Consider the following 22,918-nt stretch of genomic DNA (forward strand, 5'->3'; position numbering starts at 1 on the left):
CTATGCAGTAATACAACAAAAATATGGCCAAATGGGTTGGGTAGTGCAATGATTATTTGCTGTTTGAACGTTCTCCTTAGTCACCAGAGAGAGCAATAAAACACTTCAAGACTGTGCTGTTTTGACATTGCCATCAGAATTTGATACAAAATCAACTGATGACCTATTTTAAAAGAAAATCTTTATTTATGTTTGTAATTTAAGAACACCTATTTTAAGAAAATGGCTGGATTATAAATATACCCTCTTGAAGGTGACTTCTGTTAAGTGGAATAGATTAGAATAAACTTAAAACTTGCCTTAATGCTGAAAATATTAAACCAATTCCAAATACCCTTTTTGCTACAGTATTTCAGGAATTAGTAATGCAAAGTGATAAAATATTTTGACAATTATATTGTTATAAATAAAAGATGGATAATGTATTTTTGTAAAATCTTGAGTGAAATCCGAGAAATAAACGTTTCTTTCCTGCTGCAATTTGGATACAAAGAAAGTGTTGTTAATGTTTGTGCTACCACATAGGAACCGTTAGTTTTTCGACCATTCAGCCCTCCACTCAAACCTCCCTCACCCACTTCCTTCTTTCTTGTAAATTCATTGATTTATTTGGATACGGTTCCTCTCCAGTACTTCACTCGTATTACCATTTTTGAGAGACCAGACAGCCACTACCAGTTTGAGATATGTTCTTTGTTCCTGACTTTTCGATAATGAAATTCTGCCCTTTTAATTCATCTTCTGGCCTCTGTTGCTTCTCGTCTGTTTCTGCCTCCAACTTGGCTGAAGCCAGGAAGAGAGAGTATCTCAGCCTGAAAAATCTAGTCAGTCACAAGGCTAGGACCAGGACCCAAAGGAACCATCACTCAGCCTTGTGCCAGCCTAGAGCCCACTGCTGTTGCTCATCCCACCAGAGGGGTGCACTCTGCCTCTGGCCACTTGGTGGTGTTCAAGAAACATGCGGGCAAGGTGGGAGGTGTGCAGAGCCCAACTTCCTGCAGGATATCGCAGGCCTGATACATTAGTGGGGAGGTTGATGAGAATGTGGAACAATGAAGCCCAATTTTCCAGAAGGGTTTGGGGCAAGAGAAGTAGGGTGGTCGGAAATAGGGTTTGCTATGTAAGAAAGGGGAGTTGTGAAGAGGGCTAGCTCAGTTGTGTGAGGGGAGGCGTGGGAAGAGGGACTATTGAGTGAGTAAGTTTGGGGAATATGTTTGGAAGAGCTGCTGTTGTTTTAACTGAAACAGGCGGAGGAATATTGGGAGGGGGGCTTGATTGATTCTTCAGTCGCCAGGGAAGATGGAGAAGTTGACTGAAACTTCTGTATGAAGCAATAACTTTTTTTTGTAAGATATTTTAAAACAGGTTTTCATATTTATATTTTACTTACGTTAGAGAATGTTACTGCTGTTGTTTTTCTTTGTTTTTCTGGTGGCAAGGGTTATGTTCATTTTCAAGAGTGTTTTCTGTATTAATTCATGGAATGTGGATGTGACTGCGTAGGTCAGCACTCGTTGCCTATCTTTTTATTGGCCTTGTGAAAATGGTGGTGGATTAAAATGTGGTCAGAAGATAGCTTGCAAAGCACTGCTGTTTTCCTTTGCAATGCTTTGTATGTATGTAATCCAGCAAGGTCATATTCTCTTGTTAGCAGGAACTTCATTCTGTATTGCTTGCACAGATGCTGAGATGCTGAAATACTGAGATGACTTTGGTGATTTGATACAAATGCACTGGTCTACAATCTTTATGGTAATAGAAAGTAAACAGAGGGAAAACTAATGTTTCAAACAACATGAAGTCTAATAATTCCATCTACTCATGTAGTGGCCTACAAGCATTTGCTTTCATGAAAGATTATGAAAAGGGTTATACAATAAACTCCCCATTCTGTCAGCATATACGGGAAATGGGAGGTGTCAGTTATATGAATCTACCAATAGCATGAGAAATACTATGAACATATGTGCAAAAGAACTTGACACACCGAGTTCAAACAGATGTTTTTGAAGAAACTTCATAAAAATGGTATTTTTGCTTTGAAATTTTTGCCAGTTGCATGAGAATTCCAGATATTTGGGTACTGGATAATTGTAATGTTGCTTCAATGAAATTTAGCAATTCACAATTTAATGTATGCATTAAATACCATATTTGGGAATATTTCAAATGCAAGCAGGTATTAATGGAATATATGAAACGTTGAAATTCACATTAATAGAATATAATTGTCATTTTTAGTTCACTAAAAATGAGTGAAATTACTTATTCTTTTACAGCTCAGAAGCAATCTTCAAAATTTAAATTTGCAAATAAGTCATGATGCAACTCAGTAAGTATTTCACCAACTTTGTTTATAAGAGGAACAGCATTGTAGTTATGAATTAAGAGGTCTTGTGATTGGTTAAAATTAAGTTGGAAATTGAGGCTGATGTCATAGTATATTAAATTACATTGCAACCTTTGCAAGCATTACAGAAGTTAGTACTTTTAATCAAAGGTTAGTAGGAATTGTTTTCCATCCTATTTTAGAAATATGCGTTAGTGTTTAATTTGAAGAAAGATAAAACTACCCATTCATTTTGCTGAGCATATCAGTGATTTGCAACAGTACTGGGCAAAGAAGGAAAATTCAGAATCAGCTCCCTAATTTGTTAACAAATGACTAATAATGTAGTAATATATACAATTTTCGGTTTACCCTTTTGTTTATATAATAAATATCTCAATTCCTGGTGTCACACTTTTTGGCTTTCATTCCAAGGACTTTTACCTAGTTAATTCTATTAGATTTATGTACATAATGCTGTTAGCCTTTTAGAGTTATCCTAACTTATTTTAAACAAAATGCTGAATGGTTCCACCAATTCAGTGCTTTAGTTGGTGTAGCTACTTTTAAACTAATCCACAAACATACTCAATGTGATTTGATAAGCAACAAAAAGTTATTGAAGACCTTCAATAAGTAATAACTGTTATATAGTACCTTTAATGTTGTGCATTGGAAAGTTTCACATCATGGGAACATTATAAAACTAAGTATAGTATCGAATCATGTAGGTCATATGGCCAAAGAGTGTGAAAGTGAATATTTGAGATTTTTTTAAAGGAATGAATACATTAAACACTTTTAATATTTTGTCTAATTCTGCCTAATGTTAGTCAAAGTAAAAGTGATTTCCATAAAAAAGTATTCTGTCATTATCACAAATTTTGAGAAAATCTTTACCTCCTGAACAAACGTCAGCTGAAAAAGGTTAATAAAGCTTCACTACTTGCTTGTGTATGATAGAACAGTGCAGTACATAAATGGCATTACAATGAATGGAGTTCTTCCTTGTTTCTAGTCAAGTGTTAGATAATTTTGGCTAAAAGAGAATTGTGGCAAAATAATGATTATGCTCAGCAAAAGCAATCTCTTGTGCAGATTCTATAAGCATATAAACCTGTTGTTAAGGCTCCAGGACAGTATGGTTAGTGAAAGAAGGAGATGCTTGCAGAAATCTCTTCATTCAGATTCTGGAAGCATCTCCTCCTTTCACTAATCGTACTGTCCTGGAGCCTTAACAGCAGAATTGTATCATTTTCACAATCTGTGTTCAATGACTGTGTAGCTTAATGTTCTCATACGTGTTGAATTTTAAACAGTCACCTTTAAAAATATAGTGTCAGCACAAGGTTAATCTTGAATACCTGGTCTTATTTATTACAAGTGTTATTCATCTGTCAGATGATAGAGGTAACGAATGGGAAACCCAAAACATATTCTCTTTCTTCATGTCGTTCTGTAGTCAGTGCCTCTGCTTTGGCTACCCTTTCGATGCTCAGTTAAACAAATGAAGCAGTGATTTCACATCCTGTTTTTACCTTAAATTTGACTTGTATTCTCAAACTGGTGCGGAAAAAATGATCTTCTGGCAGAAGAAGAAAACAGCCTTTAATTGACTACAAGTTTGCTAGTCACAATGTATGCTGTTGTAGAACTGGAAAATGCACTGTAGTTTGTTTTTTTTTCCTAATCAAACTTCTCAGTGATGTTCATAGACATGCTGAGCCTCCCACTTCTCATTAGTTCCTATCATGATCTTTGCATTTACTGCCAGGTTTGCAGTCTGCATTTCATTGTGCAGTTTATTATTGGTGTGAACCAGTTTTATGTTGAGATCTGAACTGATCCTCATATGAAGCAGAGCAAAACTACATCCTCCAAGTTGTGTCGTATCCAACCAATGTTAGTTGTGGCTCAGCAACTGAGTTCAAGCTACATTTGTTACATAATTGCTGTATTGATACAAAACCACTTCAAGTTAATATTAGTACTTTATTGATGTTACAGCACCAATTTTATTTTAATGCAAAGTAGATTCTGCTCTGCATCCAAAGGGAATCAGTGAGGAACCACCTTTTCTGTCTCCTGTTCAAGAAAGTCTGAAATGGAACTTCATAGTAGTATCATACTGAGTCTGAAAAATGTTCATGGATTCTCCTGGGCTTCCTGGACACTTTAGCAAGACTTACTTAAATGTGAGAAAGTTTGACAATTATATAAGGTCAAACTAGCTCCTGGCCTTAAATCAGAATTGTAGACAGACAGTACAAATAAGATACTGCAGGCTATATATAGAAATTAATAACTACAGGGGTGAGTAGATTAGGTGTGTTACAGGGGTAAGGGGATGGGTCTTCGCAGGGTCATTGTGGACTTGCTGGGCCGAAGGGACTGTTTCCACACTGTAGGGATTCTATAATTCTATGATTTTGAGATTAATAATGAGAACGTGCAACCTTATTGAAATTGCTCCACTGGTGGAAGGGAAGCAATATCACAAAGTTCAGTATAGAAAGATGCAAAGTTAGGATTTCTAGAGAAAAAGTTAGACTAAAATTTAACAATCAAAATAGGTTCGTGATCTACTGTGTAGATACACTTGCAACAGGAAGATCACATTAAACATCTTTGCTAATGTGGCATGGCTCAGTTTGTTCTATAGAACAGTACAGTACAGGCCCTTCGGCCCACAATGTTGTGCCAACCTATTATCCTACTCTAAGGTCAAACTAACCTGCATACCCTTCATTTTATTATCATCCATGTGCCTATCCAAGAGTCGCTTAAACGTCTCTAATGTATCTGACTCTGCTTCCACCGGTGGCAGTGCATTCCACACACCCACCACTCTGTGTAAAGAACCTACCTCTGACTTCTCCCCTATACCTTCCTTCAATCACCTTAAAATTATGCCTGCTTGTGATAGCCATTTCCACCCTGGGTAAAAGTCTCTGGCTATCCACTCTATCAATGCCTCTCATCATCTTGTACACCTCTATCAAGTCACCTCTCATCCTACTTCGCGCAAATGAGAAAAGCCCTAGCGCTATCAACCTTTCCTCAAGACCTGCTCTCCAGTCCAGGCAGCATCCTGGTAAATCTCCTCTGCACCCTGTCTAAAGCTTCCAGATCCTTCCCGTAATGAGGCGACCAGAACGGAACACAATATTCCAAGTGTGGTCTAACCAGGGTTTTATAGAGCTGCAGCATAACCTTGCAGCTCTTAAACTCAATCCCACTGCCAATGAAAGCCAACACACGGTACGTCTTCTTAACGACCCTATCAACTTGGGTGGCAACTTTGAGGGATTTATGGACGTGGACCCCAAGACCCCTCTGTTCCTCCACACTGCCGAGAATCCTGCCATTAACCCTGTATTCTGCATTCAAATTTAACCTTCCAAAATTAATCACTTCACACTTTTCCGGGTTGAATTCCATCTGCCACTTCTTTCCAGCTCTGCATCCTTTCAGTGTCCCATTGCAACCTACAACAGCCCTCCACACTATCCACAACTCCACGTCATCTGCAAACTTACTAACCCACCCTTCCACTTCCTCATCCAAGTCATTTATAAAGATCACAAGAAGCAGAGGTCCCAGAACAGATCCCTGCGGAACACTACTGGTCACTGAGCTCCAGGCTGAATACTTCCCACCTACTACCACCCTCTGTCTTCTATTGGACAGCCAATTCTGTATCCGGACAGCCAAATTTCCCTGAATCCCATGCCTCCTTACATGCCTCCCCCAATTAAATACTTTCCCATGCCGTCTGCTCCTATCCCTCTCCATGACTATAGTAAAGATCAGGGAGTTGTGATCACCATCACCGAAATGCTCTCCCATCGAGAGATCTGACACCTGGCCTGGTTTGTTGCCAAGCACCAAATCCAGTATGGCCTCCCCTCTAGTCAGTCCATCTACATATTGAGTCAGGAATCCTTTTTGGACACACCTGACAAAATCTGTTCCCTCCAAACTATTTGCACTAAGGAGGTTCCAGTCGATATTAGGGAAGTTGAAATCACCCATGACAGCAACCCTATTACTTATGCACCTTTCCAAAATCTGCCTCCCAGTCTGTTCCTCAGTGTCTCTGTTGCTGTTGGGGGTTCTATAGGAAACTCCCAATAAAGTGACTGCTCCTTTCCTGTTTCTGACTTCCACCCATACTGTTGGGTGGTCACTAGACAAACCCTCCTCGATGACCTCCCTTTCTGCAGCTGTGTTACTATCCCTAATTAGCAATGCCACTCCCCACCTCTTTTACCTCCCTCCCTATTTCTTTCGAAACATCTAAACCCTGGAACATCCAACAACCATTCCTGCCCCTGTGATATCCAAGTCTCTGTATTGGCCACAGTATCGTACTCCAAGTACTGATTCATGCTGTAAGTTCATCACCCTTATTCATGACACTTCTTGCGTTAAAATAGACACACTTCAACCCATCACACTGACTGCAATTTTGCCCCATCCAACTGTCTTTCCTTCCTCACAGACTCACTGCCTGCTGTATCTGCCTGTACACCAGCTACCCCATCCTTTGATCAGCTCCGGTTCCCATCCCCCTGCCAAACTAGTTTAAACCCTCCCGAAGAGCTCTAGCAAACCTCCAGCTCAGGATATCGGTGCCTCTCCAGTTCAGGTGCAACCCGTGTTTCTTGTATAGGTCCCACGTTCCGCAAAAGGTATCCCAATGATCCACATATCTGAAGCCCTTCCTCCTAAACCAGCTCTGTAGCCACATGTGCAGCTGAACTTGCTCTCTATTTCTAGCCACACTAGTCTGTGGCATCAGTAGTAATCCTGAGATTACTACTCTGCTTGTCCTGGCTTTTAGCTTCCATCCTAACTCCCTACATGCACTTTTCAGGTCCTCATCCCTTTCTCTAGTTATGTCATTGGTACCGATGTATACCACAACTTCTGGCTGTCCACTCTCCCCCTTAAGAATCCTGTAGATTGGATCTGAGACATCCCTGACCCTGGCTCGCGGGAGGCAACATACTATCCGGAAGTCTTGTTCATGACCACAGAATCCCCTGTCTGTTCCCCTAACCATTGAATCTCCTATCACTATCGCTCTCCTAATCTGCCCCATTCCCTTCTGAGCCACAGAGCCAGGCTCAGTGCCAGAGACCTGGCTCCTATGGCTTTCCCCTGATAGATTGTCCCCCCTCCAACAGTTTCTAAAGCGGTATACTTGTTGAGCGGAACGGCCACTAGGGGATCCCTGCACTCTCTGCCTATTTCCTTTCCTTCTCCTAACAGTCACCCAGCTACCTTTATCCTGTAACTTGGGTGTGATAACCTCCCTATAACTCCTCTCTATCACCCCCTCAGCCTCCCGAATGATTCGGAGTTCATCCAGCCACAGCTCCAGTTTCCTAGCGCAGTCTGTGAGGAGCTGGAATTGGGTGCACTTCTCGCAGGTAAAGTCAGCAGGGACAGTAGCAGTGACCCTTACCTCCCACATCCTACAAGAGGAGCATGCAACTGCCGTAGCTTCCACCCCCTCTGCTCTAAATTGCCAAAAAAGATAAAGGAAAAATAAACTCACCTTACCGACCCTCCACACGGTTTTTTTTTTGGTTAGAAGAGGAGGATGGATGGGAGACACTGCACGTGTAGTGTTTTGGGTTTAGCCTCTGCCCAAATATCAGTTCACTTACCCAGCAGTCCCCGTGTCCGCATTTGCTCCTGCTCAGCCTTTGCTCTGCCTATTCTCGAGGCAAGTATTTTATACACAAACTTACCTTCCTGGCTGCCCCCTGACTCGCGCTCATGACTCCCACTGCTGAAATAGAATTCTGTACTGAGAAATGGAGAAGCCAAGGGTTGTGTCCCAGGAACTGCAAGCAAGGATTCTGGAGATAATCAGTGAGAAGCAGGAAGAGCAGCTTTGTCAATCTTTGTGAGAAAAACATGTATTATAATAGCCTCCAGCTCAGCACTTCTGCAACATTGGGACCTACACTTTGACATCCTCAGAGCTCCACCATTAGTTGGATTGAGTCTGGACCTTGAGAGGGAAGCAGTGAGATTGAGTGAGTCAGGGAATGGGAGGTTCAGCTAGGAGGTGGATTGGGTGCAATGAGAAAACTGCAAGTCAGAGTTCAGAGTCCCTGCAATGTAGAGGGTCAGGGATGAGGAGAAGCAGCAAGTTGGAGAGCTGCGAGAGAGGCTGCACCAAAATGACATGAAATTGGATTTCACAGGAAACAGTGTTAAAATGAACCTTACAAAACTCATTGAGATAACATCTTATTAGGTGTACTGATAACATGTCAAAGTTTAAGCAAGATATTCAAATTGTACTGACCCTGATGATTCAGAAAATGTGGTATTTTGCAACAATGTGGCAGTTTTGACATGTAATGCACAATATTTAATTGGAGCTATTGACCTGCATTGATTTAGTAAGCTTTTATTCATTTGTGTCCTCTTGAGTATCAGTGATTTTTGAGCTCTTCAAAATGGTGGCAGGACTACTTGCCATGCCCCTAATTTCTGGAAATCTCTCTCTGCACCTTTCCTCCTCTCTGTCTCAATCTCCTCCTTAAAGTTGTTCTTTAATACCTACCTCTCACCAAACTTTCAGTTATCTAACCTAATATATCCTTAGGTGGCTTGGTATCGTATTTTACTGTATAATGACCTGTGAAGTGCCTTATGGTGATTTAGTACATTAACGATCTTGTATAAATATGTGGTTGCTGTTGATTTTTTTTTAGAAATTAGGCAAAGTTTTGAAGATTAATTTGCAAGAATGTAGTAATCTGTGAAAGCTCTTATGTCATAATATGTTGTATATTCTCAAGTATTCATTTAACCTTTATTCCTCTCAATTTTTAAATCTGAAAGTGAATGTCAAGGTTGTATCCAGTTGAATGCACGTAACTGATAATATTGCGAAGAACATGTATTTGGGTGGAATCAGTCTTGGGTTTTGGGAGTTGGGTGATAATCCTGGAGTTTAGCTCTACTTTTCTGCAATGCTAAGACTCCACTACATCAAGATGACTTTTTGGTCTCATTCATGAGCGCCAAACCACTTAAGATGGTTTCTTGGGGTTTGCTAAGACTAAGGGTAAAATAAGGTCGTTTGACTCACTGTTGGAGTGTGACATTGAAATGTTGACATGGGTTTGCCACTGTCAAATATTGAAGTGCAATTATTTCATTTAAAAATATTAGTGTGGCTGATGTGCACCACCGCAAAAACAACATAACAATATGATCCAGGAAGGTAAGCTTATTATGGACAGGAAGATCATATGCATGACTTTTTGATACGTTGGATAGATGTAAGATTCTCATTGAAGTTATTATAATGTTTGAATACTTTGTGACGCAAAACCACTATTATATTAATTACCAGTTCATCTGCAAGTTCCAAAATTAAAGAAATGGTGCTCAGAAGAATTTGACCTTGTGTTTTCTTGTTTACTGCAGACGACCTGACACAGTCAAACAGAAGAATGCTTTTCCTCCAAATTTCATTCATTCTCTCGATTCAACACACATGATGCTAACAGCATTGTACTGTTATAGGTAAGCTATTGAGTCAGTAACCAGACTGCAACTTCAACAGCCCACAGCTAAAATGTTTGTACATATTGTGTTTAAGTGTAAGACTCCCATCACTTCGGATATTGTGCTTTATTTATACATACTTTCTTTAAAGTATGTTTTGAATCTCCATCTGCTCTTGTATCCTTAAGTTACTAAACTAACTTTTCAAATCTATACATTTTTCGCAAAGTTGCTGTAATTCACTCAGTTCTATTCCTGTTCTTAGCCTAGCATAAAGCCAAGTATTAAAACCGATATATTTGATACAGTTACATAATTGCTTCACCCATTCTGTGGTGCCTACAAAGACTTTTGTTTTAACTGCTTAGTTGGGAATGGTGACCATAGTGGCTACATGAGGAAACAATTAATGGGACAACCTAATTAAATATTTGAGACCATTTCTTTATTCCACATTTTAATCAACATGGTCCATCTGGAGCTTGTACAGAAGTTGACATGGAGATATTGTACAAACTAGTTTGGAGCTTGTAGTTACTCCATTCCCTGAGAAGAATTTTGTGCATGCAGGAGGTGTTAGCTTACATGAAACAATACAAAAATAACTCTCATAAACAAATTACTATAAAATCTTATTGAGGCTTAAGTTATTGGTGATTGTACCAACAGCAAGGAGACAGAAATCAGGTGAAAGAGAGTGGCTACATTATTCCCCTTTGTGGCCCTTTCCCTTCCATTCCTCCTAGTGGATTTAAGCACATGCAATAAATTAGATATATTTCACAATTAGTCAGAGTGTACTGTTGCTTGTGAATGTTCAAATTTAGTTTCTAGAAGACAGTATTGAGATTAAATGAGCTCACACTGCAAACTGAAAATTATTTTCTGACGTAATTTTTCCAACTAACTTGTTCCCAGGGCACTTCCATAAAATAACTTGTGACACCTGTTCATGATATATTTCTTAATGGAAGCTAATTGCTTAGAAAAAATTTTGTGATGTATTCACATCTGTACTAATGAGTTTTTTTTGCCACCAGGCCATCTCCATTAGCATGCATCAATTGTTTTTATGTGCAACCTTGTTTGAGACTTTAAAAAGTACTCTGTTCAGTTAATTGTCTGTTACCATGTTGAAATATTTAGGCTGTAAGTGTGGTTTCCAAGATCTCTAAATAATATCTCAGCATTTTAATTGGAAAAAGCAATTTCTGAGATCTTGAATGGCGCATGCTTAATCCTTCAGCAAAGTAAAATCACTGTGTGGGGCTACATTTCTGAGCAGATAACGTTGAAGTATATTTGCTTTTTTTGTTCCATTACATTAGTTGCTAACATGATGGAAGTTAAATGTGTTTTCAGGCAATTGGAATTTGCAATTACAATATTTCATTGCATCATTGAAATGGAGGTTGGTTCATATGACTGTATTATCAGACTCATCAAGCCTGATTTGTCTATTTGATTGTGTAATCACACTGACGATCTAGACATTCCTACTAACAACTTTACTGGAACAGGGAAAATGAAAATAGAGGAAAAAAGCCTTAGAAACGATTTTTGAGAGTTATTCTATCTATTAAGCAATTGAGCAAACTCTTAGAGTCCCTGGTTATCTAAGATTGAAATGATCACTTTCAGAATCGTATTACTATATTAAAGGATTATGTAGAGTCCATAATTAAACATACTTCAGAATGTTTTTAACATCTTCAAGCCAAAATTGCTTTCTGATGTCAGACGTAACTCTTTGTCCATGTGTTTGACAAGTTTGGTCTTCTACAACCCATCTCTATTTGAAAGAAAAGCTTTATAATCTCCTTTGACCTTGCATTTCTACAAAATAATGGCTCAAATTCTTGGAGTATTGTCCATAATTGAGAGTTGCAACAATTGCTATTATCCTGGAATCTCCTATGCACACTTTTTCTAACATTTCAATCTCTTTCACCAGGCAGCACAGTGGCACATTGGTTGGCGCCAAGGTCCTGGGTTCATTTCCATCCTTGGGCATCTGCCTGTGTGGAGTATGCACATTCTCAGTGTGTCTGAGTGAGTTTCCTCCCACAGTCCAAAGATGGATTGCCTATGCTAAATTGCCCGCAATGTTCATGGATGTGCAGGCTAAGTGGATTAGCCAAGGGAAATGCAGGGTTACAGGGATAGGGTAGGCTCTTTGGGGATTCTGTGATGCACAGGTCCAGAAACCAACCATGAAAATATGTCAAGTTCAGGCACAACAGAGCCCTGTACCGTTTGAAGTGTTTTATACCAAGTCAGATCCATGTTTTTGAATGCCATGTCATTTCATGCTCTTACCCATATTACATTGGGTAATGTCAAAATAGAATAAGGTTTGAAAAATGTTCTTTTTACAGAAGAAGGGAAATGAGATGAAATTTGTACATCTGGTTTGGTACTGTTGGTGGCAGTTTAGTCCATGCAAGGACTGTTAATTCTGATGGATTAGATTATAATGTTTCCATATTTTTAAGTCTGTTTCAGTATTTTGATTGCTATTCAACTAATAGATAAATGGAAAATGGTACCTATGTTGTGCCACCTGGTCATCGCTCATGTCTCGCAGCTGTTGAAAAGGAAAGGCCAATTGATTAAATATTTTATTTAAATTGCAGCTTCCTACTCCTGGTTCCACTGCCAAAACTGTTTATGTTCATTATATGGCTAAGGTAAACAAGTTGTCTTTATATAACAATTCTTACATAGAAGGGCAAGGAAAAAGTGAAGATGCGACCATCTAACAGTAAAATAAAAAGGCAACACTAAAGAAACAGTGAAAAAGATGGGATTTTTAAAAGGCTCCTGAATCCAATGCACAAGGTAGTAAGACTCAGACACATTTTGGAGAGAATCACAGGGCAGTAGCACAATGACTGACAATGGAATGGTCATTAATCAATAATCCAAAGCAAATAGGACAATCATTTCATGAAAGGAAAATTGCTTGAGTGAGATGAGTAGAATGGCCTGAAGATAATGATCTTGAAGCAAGTTCACTGGAAAAAAGGAGACAGTGGAGCTTGGCAAGGACAGAGTTGTTGGTAAAAGTATACCATGTGACAGAGAATGGATGGGTAAGGGGTTTAAAATATCTAATGTTTTTGAGTGGAGGAAATAAGGCTTTTGAGAGAATTCATAAGGTTCTGATTTAAGCTGAAGTTGTGGAAAATGTACAGTTTTAAAGTCTGCATTCTTGATCTCAAATTAAATACACAGAAAAAAACTGATGGACTTTGGCACCAGATTCATCCTATATCTCTGCATTGAATGAAAATGTAATTGTCATAACTTTGTGTCTCTGCAGTGCTGGGGTAACATTTGTTTCTGTCCATGACTGCTTCTGGACACATGCTTTCACAGTAGATGTCATGAACAAGGTAACTATTTCCTTTACATTATTCGTGCTGTTCAAAAATGATCAGAAATGGGGAATTGTGTAAGAAAAATCACTTTGTAGCAATCATTTCACTGCATTATTTATTATGTATACTTTGTGAAAATGAATGCCATGAGTGTCTTCATTTTCGGCACTGGTTTTGCAATGCCATAAGTTTTCCCTCCAGGTCTTTCTACAAATATCTGAACTTTAATCATTAAACAGAACTTAAGATCTCATTTGCAGAATGCCTTGTTATAACAACACTTTCCCTTTCCCTTTCTCAAAAAGTGCATTGGATTAGGAGTTTTCGTTGTTTTTTTTTAAATGGAAAACGATGGCATGGGTAATATACTCAAAACACCCTAAGATTTGAAAATCCACATAACGTATATGGTGTGTCATTACCACACAACTGGCAGCAGTGATTATGTTTGAAAAATAGTATGTGGGGTGGAGTGGATTGAAAATTTTATATACCAAAATGTAACCTTCCTGCATATGGCCACTGATAAAATTCAACAAACATAAGAACATAAATGGGAGCAGAAATATGCCATTCAGGGTTACCCTGCCGTTCAACAAGGTCATGACTAATGTGCCCCAGACCTCAACCCTTTTGTGCCAGTTCGTCATAGCCCTTAACTCCTTGACATTTCAATAATCTACTTCCTCTCTCAGTACTTCCAGTGATCTAGCCTCCACAACTCTCTGGGGTTGAAGAAAAAATATTTTTTTTTTGGAGTAGATGGACCAACAGTTGCAAGCAGTATTATACTCCTAAGAAAATGTGTAAGTTTTTTTCTGGCCTTCCCACCAAACAAACAAATAATCTTGTACCATCAGCTGAATGGAAAATAATGACAAAAGTAATAAGAGACAAATAATTAATTTACAATCCTCTTTCAAGATTCCACTTATGGGTGTTCTAAAATAGTTTGCTTTTAAAATTATTGTTGGGGTTCCTTGATGAACATACTTAGTAGATCCTGATGAACATTTGTATCATCTGAAAGTCAGCTAGCAGATAACAGCAATAAATACCAACGGGAGGCCCACCAATAGTAAGTGTTAAAATTCCTTGACTGTCCTCTTCAAAACTCTGTCCATCCCTGCAGTTTTACTCATTTGAAATCCACCTTCAAGTAATCCTTCCACCATTTTTCCAATCTCCTTTCCTAATTCTCTCAATATAACTCATTAGTTTTCCTTTATCCCTTTTATCATCTATTTTTCTCTCATTCTGTAAAGTACCTTAGCCTGTTGTCCACAGACAACTGCTGTATAGATGCAAATTGATGTTACCCGTTAAATCAATGACCTAATGCCGTTATTACACAACTGCTTCTGTGTTGATCAGCGTCTAAAGCGCTGCCAATCAATGCAAAGCTTGTTGGTATCATAGCACTACTGTAACACTGTGCTTTTGGTAAGCCTTTTTATTTGTAAAATTTAAAGATTACATGATATTTTGTATGAATTCAATAAACTGAGTAATTTTTCCACCTAGCTATGAGACTTTTGAAAATATCTATCAAAATCTTGCTGCAAACTAGGGAAGTTTTCTCTTAGTGACATGATCAATGGAATGCATACACTGCATAGATGACTTAAGAGTAACCTTGTATGGTAATTCAAATTTAATGATTGACTTTTTCTATACTTCCAATCTTATGAAATTTGCTAAACAATCATTCTCCTTGTTATTGGAATTTCAGCATAAATTGAATCACAAAGTAAAATATTTGAGTGACATACAGCACGGCCAGTACTATGTCTGAATAATGAAATCAAAACAATTGAAACATATGAGATCTTTTCTCCTCTTATTTGAAAATACAGTTAAAGAGGAGAAATGTATTTCAACTAAAATGCAGCTCTATTACAATAAGTGTTTAAGTTATTGTTCACAAAGCCTTTTGGTTCTAATTGGACATCGTAGCTATCTTCGAAACTAATCTCAGTTAACCCGTGAGGCAATGCAATGATCTGTATATACTGTTAGTAAGCAGTGTACACTTGTGTTGCAGGTTTGCCGTGAGCAGTTTGTTGCCCTGCACAGCCAGCCTATTCTTCAAAATCTTTCCAAATTCCTGGTCAACAAATACCGCTACAACATTCCGTGAGTATTGAGCTATTTTCAGTCCACACAACATCATTACCTAGTCAAATGTATGACATGTAGCAGAGACAAGAAATAGAAGTGCTTTGATATGTCTGAACTTTTCTTTTTAATATACACAACAGTTTCAGCCAAACATTTGTCTTTTGCAGTGTTGATCGAAAAAGCAAAAAGCTTCAGGACTACCAAAGAATGATGGAGCTACTTTCTAAAGAACTGAAGACAGGTGCTGAACAAGCTGTTTTAGAAAAAAAGCAGCAAACTATGTCTGGCATTACATTAGTAGGACATATCTAGTCTAAGTCAAATTAGTTAATTTAGCTGTGTGCTCTTTAAATAAAGTACAATGGCTTTTAGAGTGCTTTCTTAGAAGGAACAGTATGTCCTGAAGGAGAGAGCAATAATGATGAGTTCTGAGGCAGCTGGATGAAAAAGTAATAGCTGCAAATTAATCACAGTAATTTCTTGATTGGAATTGACTATAATCTTTCTTCACTTTATTTAACCAGGGAAGCCATTTCTTGATGTGATTTGTTTGTTCTAAATATTTTTTGCCGGTTATTTCATTACTCAACGTCCTTTTCTGTAGCCAATGATATCAGTCTTTGGTGCATTGTCCCGGAATTTGTTATTTTTGTTAACTGTCTTGGATATTTTGGCTGTATGCAGTCTTTCATGGGAGTTAGCACACCCAAATCCAAAACTTTTCTGATGAAGGGTCTAGGCCCGAAACGTCAGCCTTTCTGCTGCTATGATGCTGCTTGGCCTGCTGTGTTCATCCAGCCCTGCACCTTGTTGTCTCTCATTTAATACATGTGTTATCTTCCAGCAGGGGTCGCTGTAGCCATAGCCACTTTTTCTGCTCCTGAAACTGTGGGCAGCTGACCAGGGTGTGACACCTACCATTATCTGTGATAAGATCTGTTGGCTTAATACCAGATGTGAATCTTGCTGGATCTACTGCCTTGAAATAAGGATTCATAGAATAGGGATATGGTGTCGTGGTAAAATCACTGGGCTCGTAAACTAGTGACCCAGGTTAATGATCTGAGGACGTGGATTCTAGTGCCATCACAGCAGCTGGCGGAATTTAATTTTAAATTAATAAATCTGGAACTGAAAGTTACTTCCATTAATGATGCCATGAAGCTATTGCGATTATCAAAATTTTTCCCAGGGTGGAAATGACTAACACGAGGGGACGTAATTTTAAGGTGATTGGAGGAAGGTATAGGGGAGATGTCTGAGGTAGGTTCTTTACACAGAGTGCACTGCCAGCAGTGATGGTAGAGTCAGATACATTAGAGACATTTAAGCGACTCTTGGATAGGCACATGGATGATAGTAAAATGAAGGGTATGCAGGTTAGTTTTGATCTTAGAGTAGGATAATAGGTTGGCACGACATCGTTGCCCGAAGGGCCTGTACTGTGCTGTTCTAGGTTCTAAAAAGACCCATCTAGTAAGACCTACAAGTGGCTCCATACCTACAACAATGTGATTGACGCTGTGACCTTTGAAATGGTGTAGCAAGCCATTTGATTCAGGGACAGCAACCTTCAATGTCTTTTCTAAATTTATGGCATGTGAGCAAAGTGTGAGTAATTTGTATTAATAAGTTGAAGACGTAGTTTGCCTAACTATTTTTGGGAAGTAGAATGGATAGGAAGAGGAAAAATCTTTTGTGACCTGGTGTAATCTGCAGTACGTTAATTGTAGTGAATTTAATTCCTCCCCTTTGTGCCCTATCATTTAGATAAGTGAAGTAATATTGAACTTTTGCCCATGATAAACCTGATTTGTACGGTGCATGTTCTTCACTCACTCTCCGTAACTGCCATATCACAGCAGAGGAATATCTAGCCTAGTCAAGATTCTGAAATTCCAGATAAGGAAATGTACCTTGGCTTGGAAAATCAAAATTTGTGAAGTAATTCTCAATGTGTCAACAGTGACAGACGATATCATGCGTGCAACAGTTGTTTTCCATGTAATCTGAAAGTTGAGGTCTTTTAATAATTTTGGATTTACATTGGTTATGCTTCTGAAACAGTAGTACATTTACTTGAAGGTGTAACTGCACTCATTGCACAATTCCGGAAATTAAGGAAAAGTCTTTGTTGGGTGATGACCACTTCAAATACTAATTAGTTCAGTAAAGTGATCTTTCATGCCTCAGTGAATTCATTCATTTGTTAATCATTCCTCATTCATCACTCAGCTTATTCAATGCAAAAGCACAGTTGAACTGTTAAAAAGTTTGGAATGCCTTTTCAAACATTTTGCATTTCAAACATTCTAACATTTTCAAATGTTTTGTTTTTGCTTAATAAATATGGATTAATTAAGATTTAACAGACAATATGAAACACACAAATTGTCCTCTTCCACCGAGAACTTGACTTGATGTCAGTCAGTTCTTTCTTTCTGATTCACTTGTTTATGCAAGACTGATTATGTTTTTATATCCTTTCAGGTGAATTTGATCTAGAGAAGGTTAAAGAATCCACTTATTTCTTCAGCTGAAGATATCAGAATGATGGGATGATCATCTACAAGTATCTGCCCTTTAAAATACAGAAAAGTCCTCTAACCAAAAGCAAAGTACTGCAAATACTGGAGATCTGAAATAAGAACAATGTGCTGCAGAAAACCAGCAAGTTTGGCAGCATCTGGGGAGAGAGAACAAGTGTTATATTTCTAGTCCTCTTCAGATATCTTTCCGTTGGTTCATTGGATACATGAAAGGCCTAAGCTGGGAAAGGAATTTGTTGTTTCAGTGAAATAGCTGAAGAGTTTTTTTTGTACAATTGGCTTATGTAAATCTTTCCCATTTACGATAGATTCAATGAAAACTTGAATTATCACCATTGATAAAATAATACCACCTGGAGGAATTAAGTGAAATCTCATGCCTGATAAGTATATGGTGGAGAAAGCCAAAAAAAATGTTTTTGCACAATTCCTATTTCAGCTATTTGTCATCCTTACATTGGGGTTTACAGAAACCCAGTTCTGCAAATGTTTGTTCTTAAGGGCACAGGACACATCTCCGTGCAGGATGATAAGTGAAAAATGAGGTCATAGCATCATGAATTGATGAATTGCAGCCTCACTTATATCCCCATTGTTGCTTCCCACTAAATGCAAATCCCATCTCAATTTTTAAATTTGAGAAATTTCAGTATAAACATTTCCAAGAAGTAAAATGTTTCAAATTAATTTTCAATCCAATTTTTGCATTTTTTTTGGGCCAATTTTAACACATGCCAGTTACTAAGAACTTCAGTAACATTGTATTTTGCTAACCTAATGAATAAAAAGTGATAGAATCCGTAAATGAAAGGAATACTCTACAACAGATAAATGGGAATTGGGAGGGAGTTGTATCCCACTTTCTAGCTTGCTGTCTCTCCCTATTTAAGGAAAACTGTCCTTTGTTTTGAAACCTCCTTGCACTAGTGTCTTATGATATGTTGATGAAAATCCCAGGATTTATCTTGGTTGAAGAATACTACTGCAGCTTTCATTGCTTTGTAAATTTAGTAAAAAGGGATTGTGACCCCCCTGCCAATGTCTCTGAGGGGAATCATTGAATTTCGTATTACTTGTTAGTGAACAATTCACCTTGTTAAACTGCATCGGGTTTCTGATTACAGAAAATTTGATATGATTGTATTTTTTTATAATAAATTATTGGAACTGAAAAAATGGCTGCTAACTACTCTGTACTATTTGGTTAACATTCTGCGGGTGTTTACACTGGTAAAAAGGTTTATATCCACATGACATTGCTGGTTGTTGATGGAAAAAACTAATATTTTACCAGTTCATTTAAGAAATTATTCAGATTTGAGCGTTTCCAAATACCTTTGTCCTTAGTGACTTTTACAGTAAGTAGATTAAGTGTATAAATGGAGACTTATGTTGAGTTTGAATAGATCAGGGTGTGATTTCAGCAATTGTATCAGATATCCATTATGTTGTCTATTACCTTGATTGATAGAAAACATTACATTATTATACCTCTTTATGTAGGTTAAAATGCTGTCCTCTGTTTTTTGATGCAAATAAATGGTGTATGGAATTAGAAACACTGGCAAAATCCTAAATAGCTCAACAGTTTAAGGGAATTAGTACATAAGGGGGTTTGTAAACAATTTCCAGAAAGTTGCCATTTTTTGCAATCTCTTGCCAGGGAATAAGCCCTTTGAATAAATTAACTATCTTATTCCTTGACACAGTGTAGCCAGGCTTGAAATGTACTTAGAGTCATCGAGTTGTACACAACAACAACAGACCCTTTGGTCCAACTTGTCTGTGCCAACCAGATATCCTAAATTAATCTAGTCCCATTTGCTAGCATTTGGCCCATATCCCTCTAAGCCCTTCCTATTCATGTACCCATCCTTTTAAATGTTGTAATTGTACCAGCCTCCACCACTTTGTCTGGCAATTCATTCCATACACCCTCTCAAAATTTACCCCGTCAGAATTTCCTTCCACCATCAGTAAGACACATACAAGAAGAGACTAGTAGCATAATATTTAATTTGTATGATGCATGACCAATTTCCAACAGGAATGGCAGTTAGTGCAGTCCTATTAGTAGATTTTAGCTGAGCATCTCAAGTGAGTAGTTTAGCAATTAATTGGAAATGTGTGTATTCTGAGTCTTTGTTTTCACAAGCTCTTGATTAACCTTGCAGTTAAATCTTCAATTGCCAGTGACTCTCTGCAGCTCCTTTTAGCCTTACCTAAAATAGGTGATGTGAAGCAGCAAATTCAGAATCCAACCCAGCTTTTCACTATACTTAGGTACATGTAACAATAAATCAAATCAGTTGTAAGTTTGCATTTTCGTTTACATTTGAAACATTGCATAGTATTTACAGCATTTGAAAAAGACTCTTCAACAATGGCTCAACGCCAGAACTTGTATTCCTGCCACCCATTTAACCCATCAACATATCCTTGTGAACCTTTCTCACTATGTGCTCATCTAGTTTCCTGTTGAATGCATGTAGTCAGATGGGAAGAAACAGCCAGAGTGCTAAAGGGGAGGAATCTTGGATAGGATAATGAGGCCAGTTGGATTTTCTCTTATTCTTCACCCCAGCCCTGCCCAATTGAGGAAGGATAACTGAGGGAATTTTCCTGTCTATCTTTCTAACCAAAACCAATTTTTAATGCATTTTGTTCTGTCAACTTAAATTTACATTACAATGATGTAACATTTTTTCTCTCTGACAGGACCAAACATCATAGTCATTTCTACATTAACATTAAAGAGAATAAATGTTGAATATGTACTTGATGCCACCTGAACCATTGGAATCCCTCTAAATTTTGTGTTCTCATTAAGGAAGTGATAAAACTGCATCCAAAGTGAAAGCTGATACTCTCAGTCCTTTCCTAAATTCGAATCACCAAAGTTACATTGTACAGTTTGTATTGGTGCAAAGCTGAAACTGCATTGACCGTGTAGAAAACTTTCCTAGGGAGTTTTCTTTATACTGAATCAGGAGACTCAAGTATGCAGAGCCATGCCTTCAATTCACCTCCCTACCTTCCATATTGTGATTCAGCACAAGCTGTGGACCTTCATTGCTGAAGTATACCACAGCAAATAAGTTTGATGTTGGAGCAATCTCTCCTGTCAGGAAGATGCCCACAGTCAATCTGTTTGGTTTTCCATATTAGTCCATGGTTTGTTTAGTAAACCAGGACCTCCAGAGTTCTGACATTAACTGGAAGATCAGTCATCTGGTTTTTATTGGTTGTTGTTCCCAGTAACAGTTCAGAGCAGTTTTTGGCTACTGAACACCATGGTGTGAACAGTAATGACTGAAATGTTTTCAAAGATATACCATTGGATGGTATTTGAACCCCACTGTTCTATCATTTCTATCAGTAAATTGATCTGAAATTTTGCTTTTAGTTTAACCCAGGGGGAATGTTACAGCTTCCAACAGGTCGACTCTGTCACTAAGTGAGAGATTTTCTCCAGAAACACATTGCAATTCATGCCAAGTCAAATGTAAACTATAGTTCTGAATATTTTTAAATAACTGCATAACCTCTTGTTTACTTTTCAGCAGTGGATGCCGCTTTGAGGTGACTTTCATCAAAGCTGTGTGCTGGCTTTATTTTAATTGTACTTATCCTTCAAGGAACTGAGGATGCAGCACGTGACTTCTATTTTATAAATGAATACTGCAATTTTTTTTAGCTTTTCCAGTCAAACCATTTATGAACTTTGGGATTTATTTTGCCATGTGGTGGATGTAGTCTGTACATCTTGCAATGTTACATTAATGAATATTTATTTCCTTTTCCAAAAAATATCTAATCAGAACTGCTCCCCCACTTTAATTCTTGCTGATTTTCAATGTACTCTTTACTTTGATTTTTGTTTGCCTGCACAGAAACTGTAACACAGAAGCAACTTTTTTTCTCTAAATATTAAATGTTGTCAACATATCGCTGTTAGCATGTCACCGACCCCCCACCCTGAAAGTTGTCACTATTTATCAAAAAGCACCAAAAGAGAACCCACCACCACCACCATTGTGTTGAAATATGTGGTCTGTTCCACTTCATTAACTCACTCCATTTGGGTTATTTTTCACAACGATAATTTATGCATGGCTTTTAAATCAACCTCCCCTTTTTGGGTACATTTCTCAACAATTCAGTGGTTGATATATGCCATTATATATGGCCTAAAACAAAGGGTGTATAGGGTCTCTAGAACTGAAAAGGGTTAGGACTATTGATCGCAGAGGGTAAATGGCAATGGGATTTAACTTGGTCCAAAATATCTATCTTCTATTTGCCTGCAGCAGACTGTAGAGGTTATGAAGCCAAGAGCACATTGGAAAGGAAGAATTAATGTGTGGTCAGAAATTGGGAGAGAGATTAAGACTAGGCAAGAGTTGAAGGTAATAGTCTGATGATGGTGTCAGCTTATTTTAAAAAGGGGGAAATAAAACAATTATACAACATTTGTCAAAAAAAAAACAGGCCATAGCTACCACACAACACATGAAACCATTTGTGAAATTTGGGATTTTTGTGCTTGAAAAAAAACAAATACTTTTTTTGTTTCCTATGACAAAACACTACTGACAAATTAATTCAGCCATGTAATACATTCTCATCAATTTCTTGAAGGGCATGTGTAATTAGAACAAAGTTAGCAGGGAGCCTTGATGAAAGTGACATCAGTGTCATCCCCTGCTGCAATTTTGACAGTGTGTGGTTAGTTAAAAATCTTTTGAATAAAATTAGAGAATGTATTACATGTGCCGGAAAATAGTTTTGCATTTAAAAGCATTCAGGGCTAAAATGGGGTGGTAGTGGTAGTATAGACTGGAAATTCAGAGATCTGAAATAAAAAGCAAATTTAATGGTGACCATAAAATGATTGTTGTAAAAACCCATCTGGTTCGCTAATGTAATTTAGAGAAGGAGGTCTACCACCCATACATGGTCTGACCTGCATCTGATTCCAAAACCACAGCAAT

The 22,918-nt window shown here is 38.0% G+C and overlaps 1 protein-coding gene across 3 annotated transcripts in view; it reads left to right on the forward strand.

Moving 5' to 3' along the window:
• polrmt (polymerase (RNA) mitochondrial (DNA directed)) overlaps positions 1-19,100 on the forward strand; it is a 105,978-nt gene extending 86,878 nt beyond the window's left edge. For 2 of the 3 annotated variants that reach the window (XM_048614137.1, XM_048614138.1), the window contains 6 exons: positions 2,280-2,332; positions 9,791-9,889; positions 13,197-13,269; positions 15,299-15,390; positions 15,543-15,616; positions 17,866-19,100. In XM_048614137.1, coding sequence (XP_048470094.1) covers positions 2,280-2,332; positions 9,791-9,889; positions 13,197-13,269; positions 15,299-15,390; positions 15,543-15,616; positions 17,866-17,915 — 441 coding nt within the window. In that variant the 3' untranslated portion in view covers positions 17,916-19,100. Of the gene's footprint in view, positions 1-2,279; positions 2,333-9,790; positions 9,890-13,196; positions 13,270-15,298; positions 15,391-15,542; positions 15,617-17,865 lie in introns of those variants that run through there. The other variant, XM_048614139.1, reaches the window with a different exon arrangement.
• The last annotated feature ends 3,818 nt before the right edge of the window (positions 19,101-22,918 follow it).

The sequence above is a fragment of the Rhincodon typus genome, chromosome 29 (genome assembly GCF_021869965.1).
Source record: "Rhincodon typus isolate 14 chromosome 29, sRhiTyp1.1, whole genome shotgun sequence".
NCBI lineage: Eukaryota > Metazoa > Chordata > Chondrichthyes > Orectolobiformes > Rhincodontidae > Rhincodon > Rhincodon typus.